Source organism: Oryzias latipes, chromosome 9 (assembly GCF_053564925.1).
Source record: "Oryzias latipes strain Hd-rR chromosome 9, Olatipes_Hd-rR_3.1".
Taxonomy (NCBI): domain Eukaryota; kingdom Metazoa; phylum Chordata; class Actinopteri; order Beloniformes; family Adrianichthyidae; genus Oryzias; species Oryzias latipes.
Window position 1 is genome coordinate 19,662,145 of NC_136245.1, and position 23,861 is coordinate 19,686,005.

The 23,861-nt window shown below is 40.2% G+C and overlaps 1 protein-coding gene across 6 annotated transcripts in view; it reads left to right on the forward strand.

Moving 5' to 3' along the window:
- rhobtb4 (Rho related BTB domain containing 4) overlaps window positions 1–23,861 on the forward strand; it is a 37,500-nt gene that overhangs the window by 8,607 nt on the left and 5,032 nt on the right. For 3 of the 6 annotated variants that reach the window (XM_023958532.2, XM_023958533.2, XM_020706002.3), the window contains 9 exons: window positions 12,648–12,849; window positions 13,080–13,183; window positions 16,259–16,444; window positions 16,738–17,557; window positions 17,654–17,873; window positions 18,789–18,907; window positions 22,926–23,076; window positions 23,343–23,431; window positions 23,688–23,793. In XM_023958532.2, the coding sequence (XP_023814300.1) occupies window positions 12,658–12,849; window positions 13,080–13,183; window positions 16,259–16,444; window positions 16,738–17,557; window positions 17,654–17,873; window positions 18,789–18,907; window positions 22,926–23,076; window positions 23,343–23,431; window positions 23,688–23,793 (1,987 nt within the window). In that variant the 5' untranslated portion in view covers window positions 12,648–12,657. Of the gene's footprint in view, window positions 1–5,940; window positions 6,337–6,402; window positions 6,501–12,647; window positions 12,850–13,079; window positions 13,184–16,258; window positions 16,445–16,737; window positions 17,558–17,653; window positions 17,874–18,788; window positions 18,908–22,925; window positions 23,077–23,342; window positions 23,432–23,687; window positions 23,794–23,861 lie in introns of those variants that run through there. The other 3 variants (XM_078952218.1, XM_011479283.4, XM_011479284.4) reach the window with 3 other exon arrangements.

The window sequence follows — 23,861 nt, forward strand, 5'->3', positions numbered from 1 at the left end:
AAGTATATTTAACATAATTTATCCCTCTTTTTGGCGGCCCTAAGCTTTTTTCTGTTGATGCTTATATCACAATTGGCACCATGTTAAATCCCCCCCCTCCCAGCTTTGTTTGGTCTAAGGTTCAACAAATATTCTGAAAATTAGAGGGTTATAATAATAATAATAATAATGGATTAGATTTATCTGCACTTTTCCAGACACTCAAATCGCTTACAGTGTGTCCATTTTTCATTCACTCCTCATTCATACTTGGTGATGGTAACTACTGATGTAGCCACAGCTGCCCTGGGGCAGACTGACAGAGGCGTGGCTGCCAGTTCGCGCCTACGGCCCCTCTGACCATCACAGGGATCATTCATACACATGCACATGCCAGTGGAGCCACGCAGGAGGCAAGGAGGGTGAAGTGTCTTGCCCAAAGACACAATGACAGTTGGCTGGGGGGATCGGGGATTGAACTGCCGACCCTTCGATCATTGGACAACCTGCTCCACCGCCTGAGCCACTGCCGCCCTTATGATAGAAGTAGCAGAAATATGCATTTAAACTGGAGATATTGCTTGTCTTCACACAAGCATGAACTTTTCCTGTTGCTGAACCAATTAGGTTTACGTGAAAAATAAATGTTAAATTCTAAAAAAAGAATTGCATGTTTTTCCTTCCTTTTGCACCTTTTCAACATCTTCCATTGTCCATGTAAAGTAAATACTGTAACCGTGAAAGGCATTTAAAAATGTCTTTAAATACATTAGAGCTGTTTTACTCCAGTTTTGCCCTATATGAGTAACATCCAATATTTAACGTTGCAACAGAGTGTTGAAAAGTTCAACTACCACTAACTCTTAAATGCCAAGAATGAAATAGCTCAAAGGGCAAATATTTAAAGGCTTTAGGCTTTCAACTGAAATGAGAGTTAGTAAATTACACTTAAAACAGAGAAAGTTGATCTTAAAAATATTTAGGCAACAGTTGTTTGGATGACCAGGGATTTAGTGACATTAAAGACTTGTAAATTCTTTTGTGCATTCTCTTGTCATCATTTATTTTTCTGTCAAACAACTGTCCTATGCAAACCCAAACAACATTCACATTTTATCCAAACAAATCTACTGCAGGCTCTCTTTGGTACTTATGAGATCACATCAGACTTATGGTCTATTTTCTGCTGATATTTGTTTTATTTGGCTGCTTCGGAAGTCTTAACATTTCAAATATTGAGATACTGCTTTCTCCAAAGCCAGGTCCAACCAGGCTTGATTCATTGACTTATTTTTTACACTTCTATAAAGAACTAAAACTTGCACTGCCAGCACATCCACTAGAATAGTTCTGGCTCAGCACTTATTTCCCAAGTGATCTTTTATTTGCTAGAGTATAATCCAAATCCTCTTGAACACATGTCTTCCTTTAAATCAAGCGACTACCTTGCTTACAAACATTTTTCCTAGCTCAAATGAAGTTCTTTATGCTGAAAAAACAATTTCCAATCTAAAACTGCTCATATTTCACTTTGGATGCGTGGAGCAGCAGATAAAGAGAGTCTTAGGTCTGTCACCTGTCAGCCACATCTTTCTGTAGTGACCTCAGTGTCCATGAGGTCCTGCGATTATTTATGTATCAATTGTTTCTGTTTCTCTGCAACACATTAGTCACATGAATTTGGAGCATTCATTTAAACCCTACTGTGTTCTTATCTGACCCCAGACACTACCTCAGGCTGGTATTACCGAAAAGTCCTGTTTGGCATCACTGCCAAAGTTTTTGAATAAAACAAATCAGCAACCACAAAACCCATGAAAACCATGTTTTACTTTCTAATAAATGTTTCCAATATTTTTATTAAGAACTATAAGGTCACAACTCAGACACAAACTACAGAGGAGTATTGCTCAGTGGCATAGCTGGTTTTTAAAGAAATGCCAGGTCGGTTGGATTTCTGATGCCCTACCTTGAAATTAACATGATTGTGGAGTCTGATGGTTTAGACAGTGCAAACTGCTGTACTGTGTTGCTGTCCAGTCCAGATATTGTGCAATGAGACATTCAGGTAAGCATTAAAAGCATATTTAAGGACTTCAAATGTCTGTTGAGATGGATTCAACCTTGTTAAATATTTTAAAAATATAATGTTTTGATTCTTCAATGGTTCATAAGTCTAATGGTTAACCTATACTAGCCTTAATTCACAGATAGCTTTTCTTTTATTTGATGTTTTTTGAGTCTTTTACAACAAAAAGGGCAATGTGTTCATTAGTGCTAAATGGGGGAAAAACAACAGCTCACAGATGTGGAAGTTACCAACAGAAACCCAGATAAAACAGACTACTGATAGCAAAGCAAGTAAATAAAATTCTCGGCCGCTCACATTTTCTCCTCTTGGTCTTATTGAGCATTGAAAGTTTTACACCTAAACTCACGTTTGACTTTCATGCCATCACCCATCTTCAAAACAGGGTGAGTGTTACAAAACACACTCTGCTTCGTGCCAGGGTGCTAGTTCCGGCAATGCCCGACCACTTTTCCATGTCCAAAAGTGCGAGTATTTTGTCTTTGCTTGTTTTACTTATGAATCATCTTTGACCCTTATCATTTTTCCTTAGAGGGAGCCAACTCTGGATTCAGGTCTACATTTTGGATTTTTCTGTGTAAAAGAAATCATGTGGACCAACCCTCTCCTACTAAACACAGATGTGACCTGTAGTATGGTATGTCAGTTATGCTTGCATGAGCTGGAGGCAGAATTTAATCTTTGAAATTGTTATCAGTTTCATGGTGATCGAGGAGGTGTTTAAAAGACCCACTGCAGCTCTGACCTACTTGTGGCAAGGGGTTGCAATAGACTGTTTTTGTTGTGTGTGTTTTTCAGAGCTGGTGATGTTGTGTGTGTGTGTGTTGAAAGCGAGCTGTGTGTGCACATGGGGAGTGTGAGAAGCTGGGTGTTTTGACAGCTTTAAAGCAGTTCCAGTACAGAGCTGAGGCAGGGGGTAAGCAGTCCTGCTGGATATTCGGGTGAGCTGTGGGGTTTAGATTAGGGTCAGTGGGGGAGTGGACAGGAGTGGATGAGAAAGGTAAAACCTCCAACAACATACGCTGCACAAGGGAGAAAAATGAAGTGTGGTCACCCTCCAAGACAGTATTTGGTCAAATCCTGTCCTGCATTTTGCATTTTGTGCAGAGGGTTTTGGTCTTTTACGTAATAGCAACAGTTCTGTCAGACTCTTGGTCCTATATGTGTGCATTGGTCTTTAAAAACTTATTCAAAGACCTGTGTACTGTAGATTTTGTCCTTACTGAAATCTGCATTATTTTACCAGAAACATCTTTGCATGGTGTTACTAAAACATTTTCAATTTTTCATTTAGTTTTGTTGTTTTTTTATTAAAACACATGCAGGAATTTCTTTGAAGTCATGTGATAAGGATAGAGAATCGGTGTGATTACACAGTAAAAATAGACTTCCTATTTTTGCCTAATTAGGATTAAAAAACAAGGGGCTACAATGAGTTGGGTGGCAATGGATGGCTTGGAACAGTATAGGGCTGGCTCAAGCATTTCTTTAGGAGGCCTCCTGGATGTCTCCCTTGTACTCCAGGTATGTCCCACTGAGGGAAGACCCAGGGTGCAGTGGAGGGACTTACTGTAGTCTCTCGGGCAGCCTGGGAGCGCCTTAGACGCAGGAAGAACTGGAAGAAGTGTCTGTGAAGAGGAAGGTCTGGGCATTTCTGCTTAGACTGCTGTCGCTAGATAAGCAGAAGATGGATGGATGGATTGATGGATGGATGGATGGTATTTTATCATGTTGGGAACAACTTTTTCTTGCATTGAGAAAGAGAAGTCTGCAAACGTTTGCATGTCACCTGCAGCCAAATTAATAAATAAAATGACAAAAAAGTATGAAAAAGACTGAAAGCTATTGACTGTTGACTTAATTCAAAATTTAAGGCAGAAAAAAGTATTTTATGGAGCAAAAATCTCCTTCTTGAAGTAGTCAGGGGGAGTAAAATTGTTTGGCTTCCCCCTTTAATCAAGCTGAGGTGTAAATGCTGAGAAGGGTAAAGAGTCCATAAAAGAGTGATCAACCTGATAAAAAACTAGATAAATACCTCTTGTATTCAGGTTTCACTGGAAACAGTGCTACTTTAAAGTTCTCTCACAAGCTTACCTCTCCAGCAAAGGGGCTCCTTCTCCACAGTTCTGAGTCCTCTTGATGCCAGTGGTGCTGAACTCCTGCTTTGTCCAACAGCATTCCAGCCCATCTCTCATGCTGTTTCATTGTGTCTATGCCAACCAGGTCAGGGGGCAGCATTTTCTCAGGACTCCAAGACAATATTAGACAAGTAAATAAAAAAGGGGCACCCATAGTCACGCAGAGAACTATTTAAGCATTTTGCATGCAGCAACTTCTAAAAAAAAAAAAAGACATCTTATATAAATGTAATGGGTTGTGCTGATAGCAAATAAAAGGTATTTTGATAAGTATGTCCTAATGATTCACTGGTGGAATGTTTTTGTCTTTGCTCTGAGTAAAACTACTAATTCACAATGAGAATAACAGTTTTAAAACAGTGTTCTGCATGGGGATCAATACCAAATTCTACCAGTAGATGTCTGTCTTCATTCTTCTCTGCAAACCTGAAGGCAAGTTAGTCAATCCATCCAGAACAAACAAATGCCCAAGAATTACAGCATATAATTTGCTAGTTCAGTCTCCATACATGTGTCTTACCATTAATTTTAAAGTGGGCAGGAGATGTTCCCGGATGACAGTCAGTGAAAAGTGGAGCACATCCTAGTCAGCTCATTTATTACTGAGCTAGACAGCAAGACCATACATCCATGTGCTCTTATGATAATTTAATCATTCTATTAAATAGTGAAATGATGCTGCGAGAGAAAATACATGCATGTACACCAATATATCAACAGAGATGTAAAATATGCAAGTGTTAAGCTCCTTTCCTATCTAAAGTTGCATAGAGAAGATTTAAAACTTGCAGATATCAAGCTATAAGGTTATACATTTGATAAATTCACAATAGTTTCAGATAGCGACATCCATCTTCCTTGATAAAGCTTATATTTCTGTAAATATTTTTTGCAATATATTGGTAGTGTACATAAACGTAGCCAAAATAATCTACTGTTTCTGTTCTCCTGAGCTGCCTTTTTGGTAGCAGCACAGTTGCTATGTGTTAGTTGCTATGCCTGAGCACCCAGAATAACCACAGAGCAAACTCTTCTCTCTTTAATGAGTTGTAAATGAAGCGTTTTTTTTTAATTGGGGTTTTATTGGAGAGATAATTAGAAATTAAAGCTTTATTTTTTAATTAATCAGATTGTTTTAGAGTTTTATGTAATTGCTAAACATTGATTTTACTCATTTCAGTTTTAATTTTAAGACGTTGGCAGTAGAAGGACTTTAGAGGTGGATTTGAGGGCTTGAGTTGAGGCAGCAGCACGTGTCTGTTGTTCGTTAAGGAATGGAGAGAAGTAGCATGTTTTAGGTGGATAGATAGACTGTCAACTCTCAGGAATGCCATTGGCACGTGTTCTCGTTTTTCCTGATGAGCCGTTCAAGTGTTTTTTCCAGCTCGAAAATCCCCGAATTACTACTTTAAACCTCGTTTGTTCCAACCTCAACACACTTCTTTTTACTGTTTAGAGTTAGTCTTTTATATAAATACAATTATCGTTGAACATGTAAAAAGAAACAAAAAAGCTTTAATCGCTTAGCTGCACATGCTAGAGCTCCTATAGAAGCTGTTTCTTTTTTTTAATCATGTGTAAGATAACTGCATTTTTTTATACTCCTTTTCTTTGTATTTGCTGCTAATTAATGTCACATTTAAACGTTAAAAGTCAGAAGAATTTATATTTTCGAGCCAGACATGAACGCAACACAAGATCATTTGGGCGTCTTAGGTTGTGACGTGCCGTTTAGGGGGCGTGTCTTGAATGAAATCAGCTGGGGGAAACAACAAAACAAAAGAGGACGGCTCAGACTAAGGGGGGGGGAGGCTTTTGGCAAATCGTGATTATATTGAACATAAACTAAGTAGCCGCAGTATTATCAAACCAGTTGACGTCTGATGCAAGACAGCGCGGCGATACTTGTTGAGCTGAGTGAAGCGCTGGATTAAAGAGGCACGGAGAGGAAGTTAGGGGAGGAGGATGTGTCAGGGCACACGTCCTCTCTGCAGCTGTATGCGCTCGTTGACAAAGAACGGGATCTTCGCGATTTACCTCGTCGTTCTGCCTGCGCGCCTCTGACCGGTTCGAGTGACCGGCTGAACCACTATAGAGTGGCATGTGGGTCAATTCCGGAACCGTTGGAAGGTAGGGACCCCTCCTGCAGACATGCTGGGTCACATGGTTTCCTTGTTGGGATCGTTCACACAAAGGCACTCATTATATACCCCACCGTGACTGCAGAGATGCTGAGAGGTTCCCCATCTGTGACACCCAAAGAGACTAGTTTTAAAAATTCCGCCAATCGTTATGTAAGTTCCCCATATTAGTGAGATTGCATGTGATGTTAAAGCCCTAATGATTTATGTATTTATTATTTGCCACATTTTTTTTCTATTAATCAGATTCCACATGTGGTGCACAGGCGGCTTTTGTGCATTTTAATTCACTGTCATTGTGCAGCGGATGGGCTTGGTGTATTACGCAAGGCTTATCAACAGCATCATGTGGGATGTGGACTGGTATGCACCTGCCTTTTGTAACGCGGAGAGTGTAGTGAAGATGCTTTATCTTTCTTACCTGTAGACCAAAAACAGCAGCCGATTGCTTTGTAACCCCCCCCCCCCCACACACACACACACACATACACTAAAAGAAAAAAAAAATGAATGGGCCAGGTGATTATGAATGGTTGCAGGGAGAGGGAGCTCACAGAGTACGTTTCATTGATGAAAGCAGCCTTCCTCCTGCTACATGCTTGTCGATCAGAAAATTGTAAAAAAAAAAAGCTCATAATACCACCAATGTGTCAATTAAAAACACATACACACACCGTGTAATGACGATCCTATGGTCATGGCGTCACCACAGATCTTGTGTTACGCAGGTAGCTGAGAGGCTAATGAAAAAGCCTCTCACTTCCACTTGGAGATAAATAAATAATGTTTCAGAGAGGCACCGTTTGCCTTTTACGCCCGTATTCTTACCAGCCGATTGTATCTTCAAAGTAGGGCTGCATAATCCATTTGGCAGACACAACACATTGTGCAATACTTGTCTTTTGGCCAATAGATTTTACCCTGAAAAAAGATGTCTGTTAATGATCGCAGGGTGTTTACGTCTTCTACTTTCGTGGAAAATCTCTTTTTTGTTTTACATTTACTATCCAACCTATCGGACTGTTGTTCTTTTAAAATGACCCATGATCCTGTTAACGTTCAGTCTCTTTCACTGTGTGTCTCTTAACCACATGCACACAGACACTATAAGACTGATAAGCATGCAATTATTGTGAATGAGATATGTTTAATCTAGCTAAATGTTGGCCTTAGACTTTCTAGCAAGTCTGTTAATATTTGGAAGATTGTGGCTTTCCATGTCAGTAGCTCAGTGATAGGCGGGGTGAATCACTGACCAACCCCTATGAAGGAGTTAGCCTGCATTTTGGCTTTATCCATTTCTAACTTTAAGTCTGGCTGGAAGATGTGGATATAAGAATCCACAACAGTTTTGTAGATATTAAACTTGTTTCTTTATAATTAACAAATAAACAAAAATATAACGTAATCATAATCATCTTTAAATACCCACTCTGATGAAAATCATGTTTTTAGCATGTTCTTGTGGCATTTTTCCCATGATAGAGAATTTATAATAAATTAAGCTTAAAATTTAATTTCTAAGTATTAATGAATTCAAGTCATCGCAAATCAGGACCAGACGGGGAAAAAAATGACGGTGGCAAAAGCCATGTGTGACATAGAGCAGTGGTACCCAATCTTTTTAACGCCATGACGTCACACAAAGCTTTCACGACCCGGTCTTCAAGACACAAGCGGATGATTATTGTTGCTATACGCTACGATGAAGGAAGAACAGAGTCGTAACAAGACGACCCTGAGCTTTTATTTTGTTATGCATGACATTGTACATCGTGAAGGTGTCATCATCCTCTCCCCTTCCCACACTCATGGTGCAAAAAAGAAGAAATGTGTAATAAATGTAGCTTTGTTTTTTTGGAAGTCAAAGGCTCCTCTTCTGTCTCCTGGCTGGGTGTTTTCCCCTTGGCAAAGAAACTTTCCAAAGATGTTTGTTCTTTACTCATTTTGCTAGCTTAGCGGTAACCTATCACGTGACCAAGAAGAGCGCCTTGACATGCGTCAAGAATGAAATAGACGGATGTAACAGAGAATCGGGCAATTTTTCAAAATAAAACAACTTTCAGATTCCGAAAAGAATAAAACGGAAGTAAAGTAAGTTATTTATTCTTTCTCTGCGGCCCGGTACCAAAATGACCCACGGACCAATGCCAGCCTGCAGCCTGGGGGTTGGGGACCGGTGACATAGAGGATACAACGGGAAGCCAAAATCTCCCTGCTCCACTCCATTTTGAAACATCCATTTGTAGAAAACTAGATCCAAACATGTTCTTTTTCTCATTTCAGCTGGTATTTGGTTCAAAACTGGATAGCTCCAATATTTTTGTTGCACCGCTAACATTAGTTTGCAGTTGGGAGGGGCTGTAAGCTATCATGTTAGAGTGTAAATAGATGGTTGATGGGAAGTAGTGGTGGGCTTGCTGTATGCCCTCAGTCCCGGCCACAACTCAGAGGAGAATTTCTAATGGCCCACTGCCACTTAGCGGACTGTCGTAGAAAACAAAATTTGTACTTCCGTATACTGAAAAGGACACAACCAAAGACTGATTGGTCAAAGTTGAACTGGTTTAACTTTCAGCGTGTGTTCAATTGCTGTGCATTTTGTATGCAGAGCCCGAAAGTGGACGAAAACTTGCACAGTGACAGCTTTGAATGTGGAAGCCCAAAATGGGCATATGCACGTTTACATAGGCTTTAATTGTAAGTGGTCACACGAGCGTGTTTCTGTCCCTGGTGTGAACTTTGTACAAGAGTTTAGGGATCACAGCTCAAGATACCACAAAATGATGTACCACAGTACTGTTGTTCTCAGATTCCACAACTTTTGAAATTGTCTTTTTTCAACCCTTGGTGCTGTCTTTGTTGACCACAATAAGGTTGGGTTGGTCTGTCATCACCAGTTTGTCCAGATCAAAATAATGTACCACATGAGATGAGTTAGGACTGTAACATCAGTTTGTTTGAACTACTGGTAATATTTCTCAGAGCTAGTAGGACATCAGATTTTGCCATGATGCCTTAATGGGTCTCCATTGGTTCATTTAATTCATTCCACTCTTTTACCACTCTCCTTTATCTCAGTACAGATCAATTGTTGAAGAAAAATGGCAGAAGGAGTGGTTTGTAATCTATGAACTCTAACTCACTGGGAAGTTGATGTATCTTTAAATAAATTATGGTTGAAAAGTGAAAGGCTTCTATATTTACAGGGAGTCTGTGTAAAATAACACAAAAATTAGTCGAACTGATGCTATAAAGTATTTTACTGAGTAGTGGTAAGGCAGAGTAACAGTAACAGTGAAAGATGGATGAGAGCAAAGTATGAGTGGAAAGAGTGGCGGGAGTGATGAAAGATGGAGAAAGAAAAATAAAATGAGCGCATCAAGAAAAACCTTTCTGTGTCTACAAAGCATGATTACATCTATGGGAAATGACAGGGACACTATTTTTTTTTTTTTTTTACCCCAACTGACATGTGGCTTCCCAGTCATTAGGAAATAAATTTGCTCATGACATTTCTATGGGCTTCATGTTAGAACCAGCAACATCTGCTCTAGCTAAGGCTTGGACATGCTGGCGCAAAAACATGTACGCATGTCTGTTTTAATGTGTGTGTATGTTTGACTCTGGCATCTACTGTCATATATCCAGGGAGCTAAGCAGACTACAAACCATGTTATATAACCAGTCTGTTTCAGCTGTGCCTGCAGCAGTCTCTGTCTCATACATAAAAAAAGAAAAAAACTGCACATCCAGTTTTTTAATCCTTCTCAAACACAAATTCAAATTCACCTGAGAATCCCAAAGTTTTACTGATAGAAACCTCTAAGAAAATGTTTGTCCATAATATTCCTTTGCAAAATTAAGTTGTGACCAAAGTATAAAATAGTTGATTATTGGTGTCTTTTTGTTTAAGGGTGGGTGAAAGGTGTAAAGGCCAAGCACCCGCAGTGTAGAAATGGGACAATGGGTATTTCTAAGAAATAGGACAAGTAAGATAAGAGGGATATCAGTGCAGAAGAGAGACGTATGAGGACAAGAACTGCGAATGTGCCCTTGATGGAAAAACTCCCCTGCCTAGCCCAGTCACTGACATAAATACACTCCTACTCCAAATTGATGACATTTTGGGGGTTGAGAAAAAGGGTCATGTTTGTGTTTTGAATGATGTTCTTGTCACAATGTTCCCACACAGAGGTCTGTAGAACCACACAAGCGCATGTGCCAATTTTTCTATGTCTTATGGTTTCTTTGGCATGTGTTATTTGCCATGTAAAAGAGACATTGTTGAACAGAAATCCAGACATCTTCATAGAACTGATCTCCATTGCCCTGTGTGTGCCTACATTTAAGTCATGCATTCTAGGCAATTCATTGTAGGAGTCCATGAGAGCAGAGAGAAGTTTGAGCATTCACCTTTGAGCAGGTTATGTATGCAGCCAGATGCATGAGTTGACTTGCTTCAAGCCTGGTGGTCAACCCCAGCTGGGGAATGATAGCTAGAAGCTGGGCATTCTGGTGTCCCTTTGAAAAACTGACCACATCCTCACTGGCGCTGCCTCCTGGTTACATCACTGCACACAACGCTCTGAACTCATTACGACATGCACACACGTGCATGCTCTCTACATGCATGCAGGCATACACTGACTCCCCAGGCTATCAAGGGTCAGCATTGGAAGATTATAAACTAGACTTCAGGACGTCCTCATGTCACCTTTTCTCTGTGCATCTCTATTTCTTTTGGAATTAGACACAAATGACAGCAAAGGGACGCTTCAGCAGAAAAAGCTGTGATTTGTTCATCTGTGCAGCCTGATCTTACCCCTTTGATCCCTTTTGGCATCACTGATTGATTGTAATACTGATCCCTCTTTCCATGTTAGATGAATAATTCCTTCCTGCCTTTTCTCTCTTGCAACTCTCTCTACTTATTAAGCTTTGCATAGGAAGCATTAGATGAGAATCTTCTCTTTTTTTATTAATAATGGTTCTGTTTGAACATGATTATGCTCTTATGCATATAGTAGATTTGATAAGTCCATGTTGGGTTTCATAGATGGTATTTTCACCTCTTTTACAATACAAACAGAAACATTGCTTTGCAAGCTGTTATTGCCATTTGGTAAATTGCTGATGGAAAACTGTAAGGTTGTTCCCTTCATGAATAGGAAATATTGTCTTATCTTTGCTGGAAAACTTTTCAACAATAAGAAACTTTTTGTTCTGAAAAAGTAAAACGAATTATTAAATGGATATCTTTTTATCACTATGTGGACTATATAGTTGGGTCAGGGCCGAAAAGCACACGCGGCTCACGTGTCTGATGAAGTGTCTGCCGTTTTTATCTGCTGGAGTCTGTCACTGCTGGACTGAAGTGTTGCTCTGGCATCCACGTCAATGGAATAACAAGCGACGGCCTTTATGAATGTTTCAGATGCTCTATTTACGGGCCCCTGCTGGGGCTCTTGGATCAAGTAGCAGTGACAGAGAGTGATCAGCTGAATGCAGCTTTAGGGGTGTTTAGTGGGATGATGCGGTTTAGCAAGAAAGCAGATTCCCTCTGGAGTGTTTTTCTCTGTTTATCAACGTTGGTTTGAACATGTCAGAAATGTTTGCAAGGAGTTCATGGTGACTTTTCGCTGCTTACTATTATAAAAAGAAGTTAGTGCAGCTCTACATTGGTGCTTCTTTTTGGTGCTGTAGAAAAGTCAGTGGCAGGTGGCTGATCATGCAACCAGCTTGTAGGGACATTTAAAGTAAACTAGACACATTAATATAATTTAGCAGGACAAGGCATAGTCAAAACCCTATTTTAGCTTCCAAAACACTTGATTATCTTTTGTAGAGTTTTTTTCTGAGCTAAATATGGCCAGAGTGCATCAAAAGGGGAACAGGCAGGGCAGAAAATGGACAAAGGGAGAAGAGGACATTGACCTCAGAATAGGTTGCTTGGGTTTCTGCTCCTCCCCCTCGCTGTCTGTCTCTCTCTCTGTGTGCTGTTACAAAAATAGATCCTTGGTCCTGTATTCTTCAGCCTGTGAACCCTGTGTTCTGTTTCTGGCTTTGGCAAAGGCCTCTAAAAAATAGGCAGTGCAGCCAAAAGAGGGCTTAGAGACTCAACAGTGTATAACTTCGTTTAGGACAGTGGGAGAGTAAGCGGTGTCTGTACCAAGTGTCGATTGCTGGTCAAAATGTAGTGTCACTGATAGTGCTTTGTCCGTTTGTCGTTCGTATATATTACTTCTTACTGTCTTTTGTTTGTTATCTCCCCCCCCCCCCCCCCCCCCCATTCTCTAGGGCACTCTCCATGGATATAGACACAGATTATGAGCGGCCCAATGTGGAAACCATCAAATGTGTGGTGGTGGGGGATAATGCAGTAGGCAAGACCAGACTAATCTGTGCCCGGGCTTGCAATGCCACACTCACACAGTATCAGCTGCTTGCCACCCACGTGCCAACCGTCTGGGCCATCGACCAGTATCGTGTATGCCAAGAGGTGGGAGAAAGCACACACACTGTAGAAAAACCCACTTAAAAATAAATATGGGCGCACTTCTTGTAATGTGTTGACATTTTGTTTAAACAAAGCATTTCTTTATAAACTTATCTTATGTATCTTAAAACACATTCTTTACGTTTCTTGTATTATTTACAATTAGGTTTGTTAAAAACTTGCATCAAAGTGAAGATGTTTGTCTTGACTACAGCAATACATCCCTGTTTTAGGTTCTGGAGAGGTCTCGCGATGTAGTGGATGAGGTCAGCGTGTCCTTGAGACTGTGGGACACATTTGGGGATCATCACAAAGACAGGCGGTTTGCTTATGGGAGGTAGGACACACGCACGCACACACACCCACATACACACACACCTACACACACACACACACACACACACACACACACCCACACACACACACAGCAACTGCTAGAACTTGGTTATTGACCTAATAACAGAGTTGCTGGATGAAAGCAAGAAGCTGCTTTATTGGTGATACATGTTGCTTAAATGCTGTCAAAAAATGTCACCTTTAATGACAAAAACCAAACAGACTATTAAACATTTGAATGTACAATTAATGCAGAGTAAAAAGGATCAACTAAAAACAAACAAACAAACAAACTGGGAAGTCAACGACCTTTGAAGCAGAATAAAAGGAATAGCCAAGAATTATAGCAACAAATAAATAATTCATCAATTATTTATTTCCCAATTTTTGTGCTGGTGTTATTCTTATCTTCATATGCATTTACTTAAAAATTGTTTATATTTCATTTGCACTTTTAATCAAAAAGTGCACAGTCATCATGTGCAAATTAAAGTGTACCCTCTGCGAGTTCTGTCAAGGTTGGTTGGGCACCTGTTGTGTAAGTTGTCACCTTGTCACCATTATGCAAAAGGTTTTTGCGTGACATTCTTTGTACCTTATGCGCTTGCTGGCTGCACGAGTTGAGTTTGTGGCTCAAATTTCCACCTCTGTTATGTTTATTCCCTGTCTGATGTCTCCATGTTTGCACAGAGGCATGTTGTAGTTGGTGCTTGCGTGCTGTGGTGTGTTTGTGTGTCTGTCCACTCAGTCAGCCTGCAGTCAGCTGATAAAAGCATGGTGCCAGCTCAGCTGTTTTCTCCCCTGCTGCCTCTCTGGCGTCACCAGCTCTAGGCATCATCTGCCTCTCCTGCTCGTCCTCCTCCTCCGGTTCTGTTCATCCATAAACTGGGTCGTGCCCTCTTTAAATAACTTTCGGACTCTGCTGCTCGACTTTGCCTCACCTTTTTTTCTTCTGCTGTGCCTCAACACCCTGTTACCCTTGAAACTTTGCTGCTGTCCTCACCTGTGTGCGTCTACGTCCGTTTAACATTAAAACATCATAGTTTCAAGACTGTCAGATGCTTTGACAGAAGTGGAACATTGTGTTTTGGGAAAAGCAATAATGGCTTTTGTAGGTCAGTTTAAACCTAATTGGAGCCAGCTTTTGTCCTAAAGAGCAGAACTCAGTTTATAAAAGTTTAAGGTTCCTTTAGGCTAAGAATGCACAACATGTATTATGACACCAACCTGGCAAAATCAACTTTACTGTTTAATTTTCAAGTAGGAAAACACACTGAATGAATGCTTTCAGATTTCATAAATCCTAACATGTTTTTCAGATTTATATTTCCATCTTTACGGACACAATTCTCATCTTCTTAATAAAAGCTATGCTTTTTATTCTCGCAGACTGGCCGCTTACAGCTCAACCATCAATCAGTGTCACAATTAAACAAAATTCTAGTTTCGAGTTTTTTGGTTGTTGTTTTAACATTTAAAAAATTAGTTTCCTCTTCAGCTCCAACGCTATCTGTTTGTCAGAGTTAATTTGGCTCACAGGCAGTGTGTGGAAATTGGTTTTAATATCAAACAACTGGTCAACGTAAGCTGCAGAATCCATTATTTTTGCTAATTGTATAAAATTATCAATGATAACACAATGACTTGACTTGGATGCAAAACCTGTCCACCTGGATATATATGCATACCTGTGGACTTTAGAAATATGCTGATTGATGGTATTTTTTTCATGCACATTGCAGAGGTCCTTCTGGATAAAACAAATCTGTCAACACTTCCATATTATATGTTCTAAGTCATGTCTAGCTTTCAGCTTTCAGCTTTACATCCATGTTAATATCCATGCAAAGTGCTAAATAGTATTACTTGTTAGTTCACAAACAGTGCAGTTTATGTTGTCACTAAGCCTGCCACCCAGGGGGAAGTATTTAAACTTAACTTGTGAAAACTTAGCCATGGTAATTATCCTTTTACAGAGTGTTAATGGCAGTTTTTGTTTACAGTGCTGTGATGTAATGCCAGCTTGTAGTAAAGTTGTTCTTGTTAGGCAAAAGTTGTAATTTTTGGTATTAGGATTTAAAAACTAGAACGGCACATGCAGTTCATAAAGTTGAGAGGGGGTGATAGAAGGGCCTTAGAAGATTTTCTTTTGAAACAGTTGTTTGTGTTTGTTAAGCTTCACCTAAATCCAATGTTAAATATTCAAATTAACAGTCTAAGAAAATTGCAATAATGATTTCTCTGTCATTGTGCAACATTCCATGAATAAAAGTTGATTAGTTTTTTATTGCCTTTTTTTGCATCCTACACAGAAATGTTAAAAACCGCTCTACAGTTTTAGAAAATAAAAGCCCTACAATGTACTGTTGATAACTAGAGCAGCACTTCAATAATGTGAGAAGCCTTTCTGGAAGACGTACATTTCCTGTGATTTGCTGCATTGTTGCAGAACAAGTTGATTTTTTATTTTGATCTTGTCAGTATTGATTTGGTGATAAAAGATCTTTTCTAATGACAAAGATCAAACAGTACCCAGAAATGCATTACTTTAAAACAGACACATGCACGAACTTGTTACTTAAATTTTTGAGGAACAGCTGCTATCTTCCTGCTCAAACACATCAGATGGGCTGGGGTGTGTTTGTGTATGTGTTTGTCCACCCTGGCCTATTCTTAGCCTTTTCCTTTGTTGTCTATGTTGCCTTTGAGGGTTTAGAAAGATTTATGCAAGAGTGGAAGAAAGATGAGCCACACAAATAACCAGCCCGGAGGTCCGCACATAGCTTTTGCATTGGCACTGTCCAGGCTTTGAATTAGATGAACAAGCCTCTTAAACACACACACATTGCAAAAGGTTTAACATTAACTGACAATTTGCTCAGTGAGTCAATTCTGATTTTTGTGGGTTTTGTTTTTTTGTAATCATTTCTGTTCTCTTTAACCCATCAAAGACAATATGACATTTTTGACTGACGCCTGTTCGTGACACAATAAATTGACTTCTTAAATGTGATCCCCAGTGTTCAATTAGCACAAACTAAAAAGTTTTCTACACCTTTTCTTTTTTTCTCTGTAGGTCTGATGTTGTGGTGCTATGCTTTTCTCTGGCTAATCCCAATTCCCTTCGCCATGTTCGCACCATGTGGTTCCCGGAGATCAAGCACTTCTGTCCCCGGACACCTATCATCCTGGTTGGCTGCCAGCTGGATCTGCGTTATGCTGACCTGGATGCAGTAAACCGTGCACGACGACCGTTAGCAAAGTGAGATGCGTTCCTTATCGGGCAATAAAAGACACTTATGTAATACTAGCACCTGTGGTTTCAGTTCAGACTGCATAGGTGTGTCAAGTTAATCAGTGGTCTGTTATTGTAACTGAGTAACTATAGATGAGGATCTGACACATTTTTTGCCCATTATTTCCCCTTTGTCTACAGTCTTTTCTTTAAAACCTCTATAAAAGTTTTTGTAAAGGACGGCTAGAATCTCAGTTTCTACTTTCTTTTTGCACTTGAATTTGTCAGTCATCTTATAATTATTTCTTTTTGACTCACAGGCCCATCAAACCTACAGATATTCTTCCTCCGGAGAGAGGCCACGAGGTGGCAAAAGAACTTGGCATTCCCTATTATGAAACCAGTATTGTTGCCCAGTTTGGAGTCAAAGATGTATTTGACAATGCCATCCGTGCTGCCCTTATTGCTCGCAGACATCTACAGTTTTGGAAGTCACACTTAAAAAAAGTTCAACGACCCTTACTCCAAGCCCCTTTCCTACCTCCACGTCCCCCACGCCCAATAGTGGGGATCCCTGATCCTCCCCTCACCAACGGTGAGGGACCGGATTCACTTTTCTGCCACCCTCTGTGTGCAGATGTTCTTTTCATCCTGCAGGATGGCTCCACTCATGTCTTTGCACACAAGGTTTATCTGGCAACATCCTGCTCCAAGTTCTACGACCTCTTCACTCTTGATATTGGTGGGTCATGTGCAAACTCACAGGGAGAAGAACAGGAGAACAGAGAAAATGTGGAGACTGTGGAGGAGGAGGAGCAGAGCAGACGTGGAGCCAAGGAGCAAGCTGGGCGCACCAAGAGCTTGGATATTGATAAAGATGGGGTTGATGGAGGAGTGAGGGACCTGTACAGACCCCAACTTCTGCAGCAGGGCTCTTTGAGGACTTCCCAGAGTGATAATGCGCTCCCATCTCGTGCTCAGTATTCACTGGGGGCGCAATGGACTGGGCGAGCACTTTCAGGATGGGGAAGGGGGTTCCTTAGTGTGTGTCTGGAGCATGTTGATGATCCAATGACTGGACGGCCACGACTCATGACTGTGGTAGAGATGGATGCACTTATACAGGAGGAACCATTTAAGGTGAAAAAACTATTAGTAAATGGACAATCAAATCACAATTTTTGAAAGATTTTTTTTCAACAATGTTGCTGACCTCTTCATATGTCACAATTTTAGGCAGTGCTGCAATACTTATACACAGGAAACTTGGATGAGGGCAGAGGCGATCTGATGCAAGTGGCAACCATTGCAGAGCTGCTTGAGGTGTTTGACTTGCGCATGATGGTGGCCAATGTTCTGAACCGAGAGAGCTTCATGAACCAGGAAATCACCAAGGCCTTTCATGTTCGCAGAGCCAACCGCATCAAAGAGTGTCTCAATAAAGGAACATTCGCTGGTAAATCACAGAGCCAAACATTGAGTGCCTCAGAAATCTCAGAAACATCGTTGTCATCACTTGTGAATTCTGCACAATAAATTTGATAGAATCAGTTTTTAAGTGTTTTTGCGTGCATGCTGTGAGAATTGTGGTGGGCCTCAAAGGCTGATATTAGTCTTATATGCTACAGATTCTTTCTGTCTCTGGAGATGTACTCTCTGAGTACATTTGGGTTTGATTTGCCATTGAGTAACTGCTATAAACATGTCTATTAATCTTACATTGACTTTGAAACTTTTTCAAAGCTATTTTTACTGTTGCATAAGTTGTTTGTTACATTTTTGAAGCTTGTTGTTTTGTCTGTCTTGTTTTGTGCTAGTGTGGCTTTGTGTTCCTCTGTTGGCTGTCTGCATGTTGTCGTGTCATTGTCAGCGTGATTTTTGAGCCAAACATCGCAATGGCTTCTTTGTACTCATTCTCTTTTCTAATTGCAACTGTAAAGGATTTAGTTCTTTATTTGTATGTATTTCATTGTTTACCACTTGCAAATGTGCACCACAAGTTTGTTTGCTTTAACGATAAAAAAAAAAGATGTGAAGTTTTGCTTTCACATATGATAATTCACCAACACAGTAACAGTTTTTTTCTGTCATATTGCCACTTTTTAGAAAAAAAGCACACAAAAATTACATCATGACCCCCAACTCTCCATCTGCTCTTCTTCCCTTATTCTGAGCCTGTCACATGCTCTGTCCCTCTGTCAATTTATCTCTCTGTCTGTCTACCTGTGTCCGTGTCTGTCTGCGTGTCTGTCTGGCCTTCTGTCTACTTGTGCGTGTCTGGTCGTCTGCCTCGTCTGTCTATCCCCCTTCTGTAGCTTGGGCTTCTGTGGCATTCCACGAGATGAACGCTCTTTTCCCACCTCGGTTTTAGATGTGGTGTTTCGACTGGATGACGGCTTCCTCCCAGCCCACAAGCCCCTGCTCATCTCCAGCTGTGACTGGATGGCTGCCATGTTTCGCGGGTCTTTCAGGGAAAGTTACATAGAAGAGGTGAGTTTAGACACACTTAATAGAGCCTTAAGATAGATTTAAGCTTGTTGCATCATCTATTGGTCTCAGAAAAAAAAGGAAATTGGGGTGGAGGTTGGTTAGATAAGGTTTATGACTTTGGTGATGCATTTATAAAATCATCTCACGCATTTACGTGCTGTGCCCCCCCCCCCCCCCCCAACAGTGTCAAAAGGTTGCGCTCCTATCACTTTGGCCTACATACCTCTTGTTTCACTTCTACTTCTGATAAAAGCTCTGCATGTACAAGCTACTTGGTGCATTACTTGCATGAGCACATACATCTGCTTACAGGAGTGCATACTGAGGAAGGTCATGTGCACAACCTCAACCACACAGCAAATGCTTTTTGAGACCAGCTTTTTGTTGATCGTCAGAGTTGCTTCAATGTGTTAACCACATTGTCGCTAAAACCTTCTGCAAGATAGAAGGGCCTTTTTTTAGCAACTTTTTCCAGGAAGTGAGTTTGGTTACTTCAGATGTACTCCGTTTCTTGTGGCAGAGCATGTGCAGGGGATCTGACCTGACCACAAAGGAACTCATAGTCTGTCTCCAAGCTGAGGCTCTTTGGACTTTGTTACACAACCAGATCCCATAGATTAAATTCAGGGCGTGTAGGTTTAGGTTACTAAGGATCAAGCTCTTAGAAGAACTGGATTTCCGTTAGCATTTCCTCCGAGAAGGGATTTAGCTCCAGAACAAACCGCAAGGGGGAGTTTAAATGTCCATTGCAGTTCAATGATGCTGATGGTAAAAATAAAATATTAGCAGTATTTGGAGGAGAAGTAAAATTTGCAGTTGGGCTGCTATTTTTATGGTTACTGTAAACAGTAATTGTTATGGGATTTTTTTATTATGCTTAAGAAAGCAGGTGCTCTGGATAAAAATCCTTAGAGTGATGACACATTGTAAAAAAAAAACAGATTAAGATTTATTTTCTTAATGTTCAAATGTATATCCATAAATGGTTCTGGCTCTTTAGACTCTACAAAATTCTTTCAGTGATAATTAGCAAATTTGGTTTAATATGCCAGAAGAAACACCATCTTACACTTGGTAAATGGCGTATACTTATATAGCGCCTTTCTTCCTACAAGGACAAAGCGCTTTACAGTCACAGACCCATTCACCCATGCACACACACATTCACACACTGGTGGCGGCTCCGCTGCCAAACACAGGCGCCTGCCTACCACCAGAGGCAAGGGTTGGGTTCAGTGTCTTGCCCAAGGACACTTCGACTCATGGGCGTGCAAGGCGGGAATCGAACCTGCAATCTTACGATCATGGGTCGACCGCCCTACTGCTGCACCACGGCCGCCCCACTTCAATTTAAGGGAAGTGAAAGTTTTAGTGTGGCAAATGCAAAAACATTTTGCTAAAATAAGATTGATTTTACAAAATCCGGCCTAAAACAAACTCAGCTTGTTGAGACAGAAAATCTTTGCAGAACAACGTCAAAAAATGAGGAAGATTTGAGGAACAAAAAAAGCACAAATAATATCAACATTTTTCTTTAAAGTTTTTCAGCTCAAATTGATGTTAGCAGGGACTATAAAAATAATTCTTAAAGTTTTCTTATATAGTTTTTTTTCTTATTTTTTATCAGATTTTTCAAATATCTTTTAAACTAACATTCAAAAAATTGAGTTTTTTTCCTCCATGAAGCATATGGTTCATCTATTGAAGCAAGTAAAGCTTTAAAAAAACCTTGTCTGTGGACATTTTCAAGGCAACGAAAGACTAATTATGTCGTATTGAGCATCAGGATTAAGTAAGTAATGTGTGTATGCTGTCACCATGTAACTGTGCTTCTTAGGGGAGTACCCGGTATTCTTTGGATATCAAAAGAGGTTGTGCATGCTTCTCCTTTAGAGTACAGAAACAAAATGATCTGGATCAAGTTTTCTTTATGTTAAGAAGGTATTGGCAAGCATTCTCTTGAGCGATGCCTTTTTTCTGTAATAATCATTTGCTGTAGACTTCCTCCAGTTTTTTTTTAATCTATAATTTTTACTTCCTAATGGATGCTTTTTTGTTTCTTCCATAGACTGTAAAAACAATGGACTAATCAAGGTGTAACGTCACCCTTAGAAAACGCCTTACATCTGGCTCTTACGGAATGAGGCACAATCCCTCACCATTGCTTCCTGATACGGGCACCGCCATGTTGAAACCAGTCGACAATGATTGGTCCGAGTAGCTCTGAATCATCGTATCTATGGCAATGGCGACAGTAGTTGCCATAGATACAATGATTCAGAGCAACTCGGACCAATCACTGGTATCTAAGTGGCGGAGCCCATACCAGGAAGCAATAGTACTTCCTATTTGAGAACATGAGAAGGGAGGGGTTGAGCTGCCCATTGTTTTTACAGTCAGTTATTTCTTCCTTCTGGACATTGCCTTTGTTAGTTACCCCAACTACATGTCACATGAATTTAAAGCAAATTTCATCAGGAATTTTCGCTCTGAACAAACACACACGTGATGTAGACAAAACTTCCAATAACCATTTGAACCGCAATGATTGCAGGCTGAAAGTCGAAGAGCATATATCACTGCAAAGGATAAGCCTCATCTGTGTACTGCATTGTCACTGTGTCTGTGTCCACTCATTAACAGTTCCTGTCTCCAGCTGGAGCTCCAAGCCCTAGAGACCCCCCTTGTCTTGGTGTTGTGTCAATTTTTCTATTCTAACAAGAGGTCAGGGCAAGTTGACATTCTCCTAATTGGTTTTGAGAGTGGAAGCTAGAAAGTACACAGGGGGTAACTCAAAAGTGCTCCTGGAGGGGTCAGGTCATTACAGTCATAAACATTTAGCTTCCTTCTTTCTGTGGATTCCACTTCCGGACCTGCTGTTGCATTGGTATCGGCCAAATGTACAGTAATTAAACTGTAAAAAAATTAATAGCCAGGAGGACATATACTAAATTTTGAAGTAGTAAAATCAAAATTTTCCAATTTTTAATGTCTTGCCTCATTTAAATTCCCTCTCCAATAATCTTTTCCCAGTGATCTTTCAACTATGATTATTCAATTTTTAGGCAAAATCAAAAAGCCTGCGTCATTTTCTAGAACACAGTTTCTGCAGAGGAGCTGTAGTTCATTAAATATTCACCTCTGGGCGGGACTGTGGGCATGGAGTAAGCCTATGTTCATTTCCCCAAATCCCTTTGTTTACACTCTCTCCCACTAGTTTACATCCCCTCACAACCTCAAGCTAACATTAGCGGTGCAACAAAAATGACAAGCAATATTGGAGCAATCCAGTCATTCGGATTCGAACCAGATATCAGCTCAGACAGGGAAAACAAAGACGTACATGATCTATTTGTCTACAAGTGGATGCACTAAAATGGAGTTGAGCTGGGAGCTTGTGGCCTGCCGGTTGCAGTTTGTATTAACAAGCTTTTTCAAACTGCATTTTTTTTCTCTACCTCTGATTCACCACAATTTGAATAAAGAAATACTCAGAAATGCAAATTTAGTCTTAGTTTTCTTTATACAAGTCGTCCATCATAAAACTTTTTTTAACAAAACAAGCTAAAAACACCAAAAACACAATTTTCATTGAAGTTGGTAGGTGTTTAAAGTTTTTTTTATTGGTGGTGGTGAAAACTAAACTGCTACCCATAAATCATATTCCATCACATTTTATGGCTGGTTTGTGTAGATCTGAGTTTTGTGATTAAAACATAACCAATAAAAGTGAGAATCTTAAGATTTCTCAGGTGTGGCAGTTCCTAATGTTCTTTGAAACACATTCAAGTGAGGCACGCGTCTTTTCATACTCGGGATGTTGTGAGATTTTGAGTCAGTGACGACGTCTGTTGTCCCCACAAAGTGCTTTCTCCTTAGCCAGCATAAATCGCAGTGGGGCCAGAAGACTATCCCCTCTATTTACCTCTACTGATTTAACTGTTCTTACACACATGGCCTTAAATTCAAGCAAATAGTTTTTCTTCTTCCAAACTTCTCTTTTTTTCTGACTCTTCAGGTGTCCATTCCAAACACCAGTACAGCCTGTATGCGCGGAGTGCTGGAGTTTCTTTACTGTGGTCTTTTGACTCCCTGTCCTGGTTTGGAGCCCATGGAGCTAATTGTACTGGCCAACCGCCTGTGCTTACCACGCCTTGTCGCCCTCACTGGTGAGGAATTATTTAGGGAACATTAGAATTTCTGTAGCAAATGCTAACAGATCAAACATAGAGGTAATGAGATGGAACACAGTTTTTTTTTTTTTGTAGAATGTTAATGTGGAGATCCAAAGTATCTGTCTGTTAATACTTCAGACGTTCTAGTTGTAAGGCTAACAATTACTATAAATTAATGTCAGGAATGCTGATGTACTGACACAGCAGTTTATGTAAATGACGCAAACTGAAAATGTTTCTATGATTTTGTGATATTTCAGAACAGCATGCTGTGGATGAGCTTCTCCAGTTGGCAGTTAAAGGTGTTGACATTGATGGACAGGTGTTGGCTTACCTCGAGCTTGCACAGGTCTGTCTCTAACTTGTTTCCAGTCCATTGTTGTTGTTTTTTTTAAACTGTACTGATATTGAAGTTGGTTGGTACTTTTTTGGCTTTTAATGAAAATATCAGATAATGCTTGTTCATAGTAACCTACAGGCAATAAAACTGCATTCACTCTTTAATCGCTTTTTTCTGAAAATGTTCTTTTGGGTCTAAATGGCTTTGTCTTCTTTCTTAATTGCAGCAGTGACTCATATTATTATTATTACTTTGCTTTTCACAGTTCCACAATTCCAAACAGCTCTCAGCTTGGTGTCTCCACCACATCTGCACTAATTATAACAGCATCTGCCGCAAGTTTCCCAAAGACATGAAGGCCATGTCTCCAGGTATTTTTAAAAAAAAAGAAAAAAGATAAAGCAGAATCATCAACATCAAATGTGTTTTTCCCCTCTTT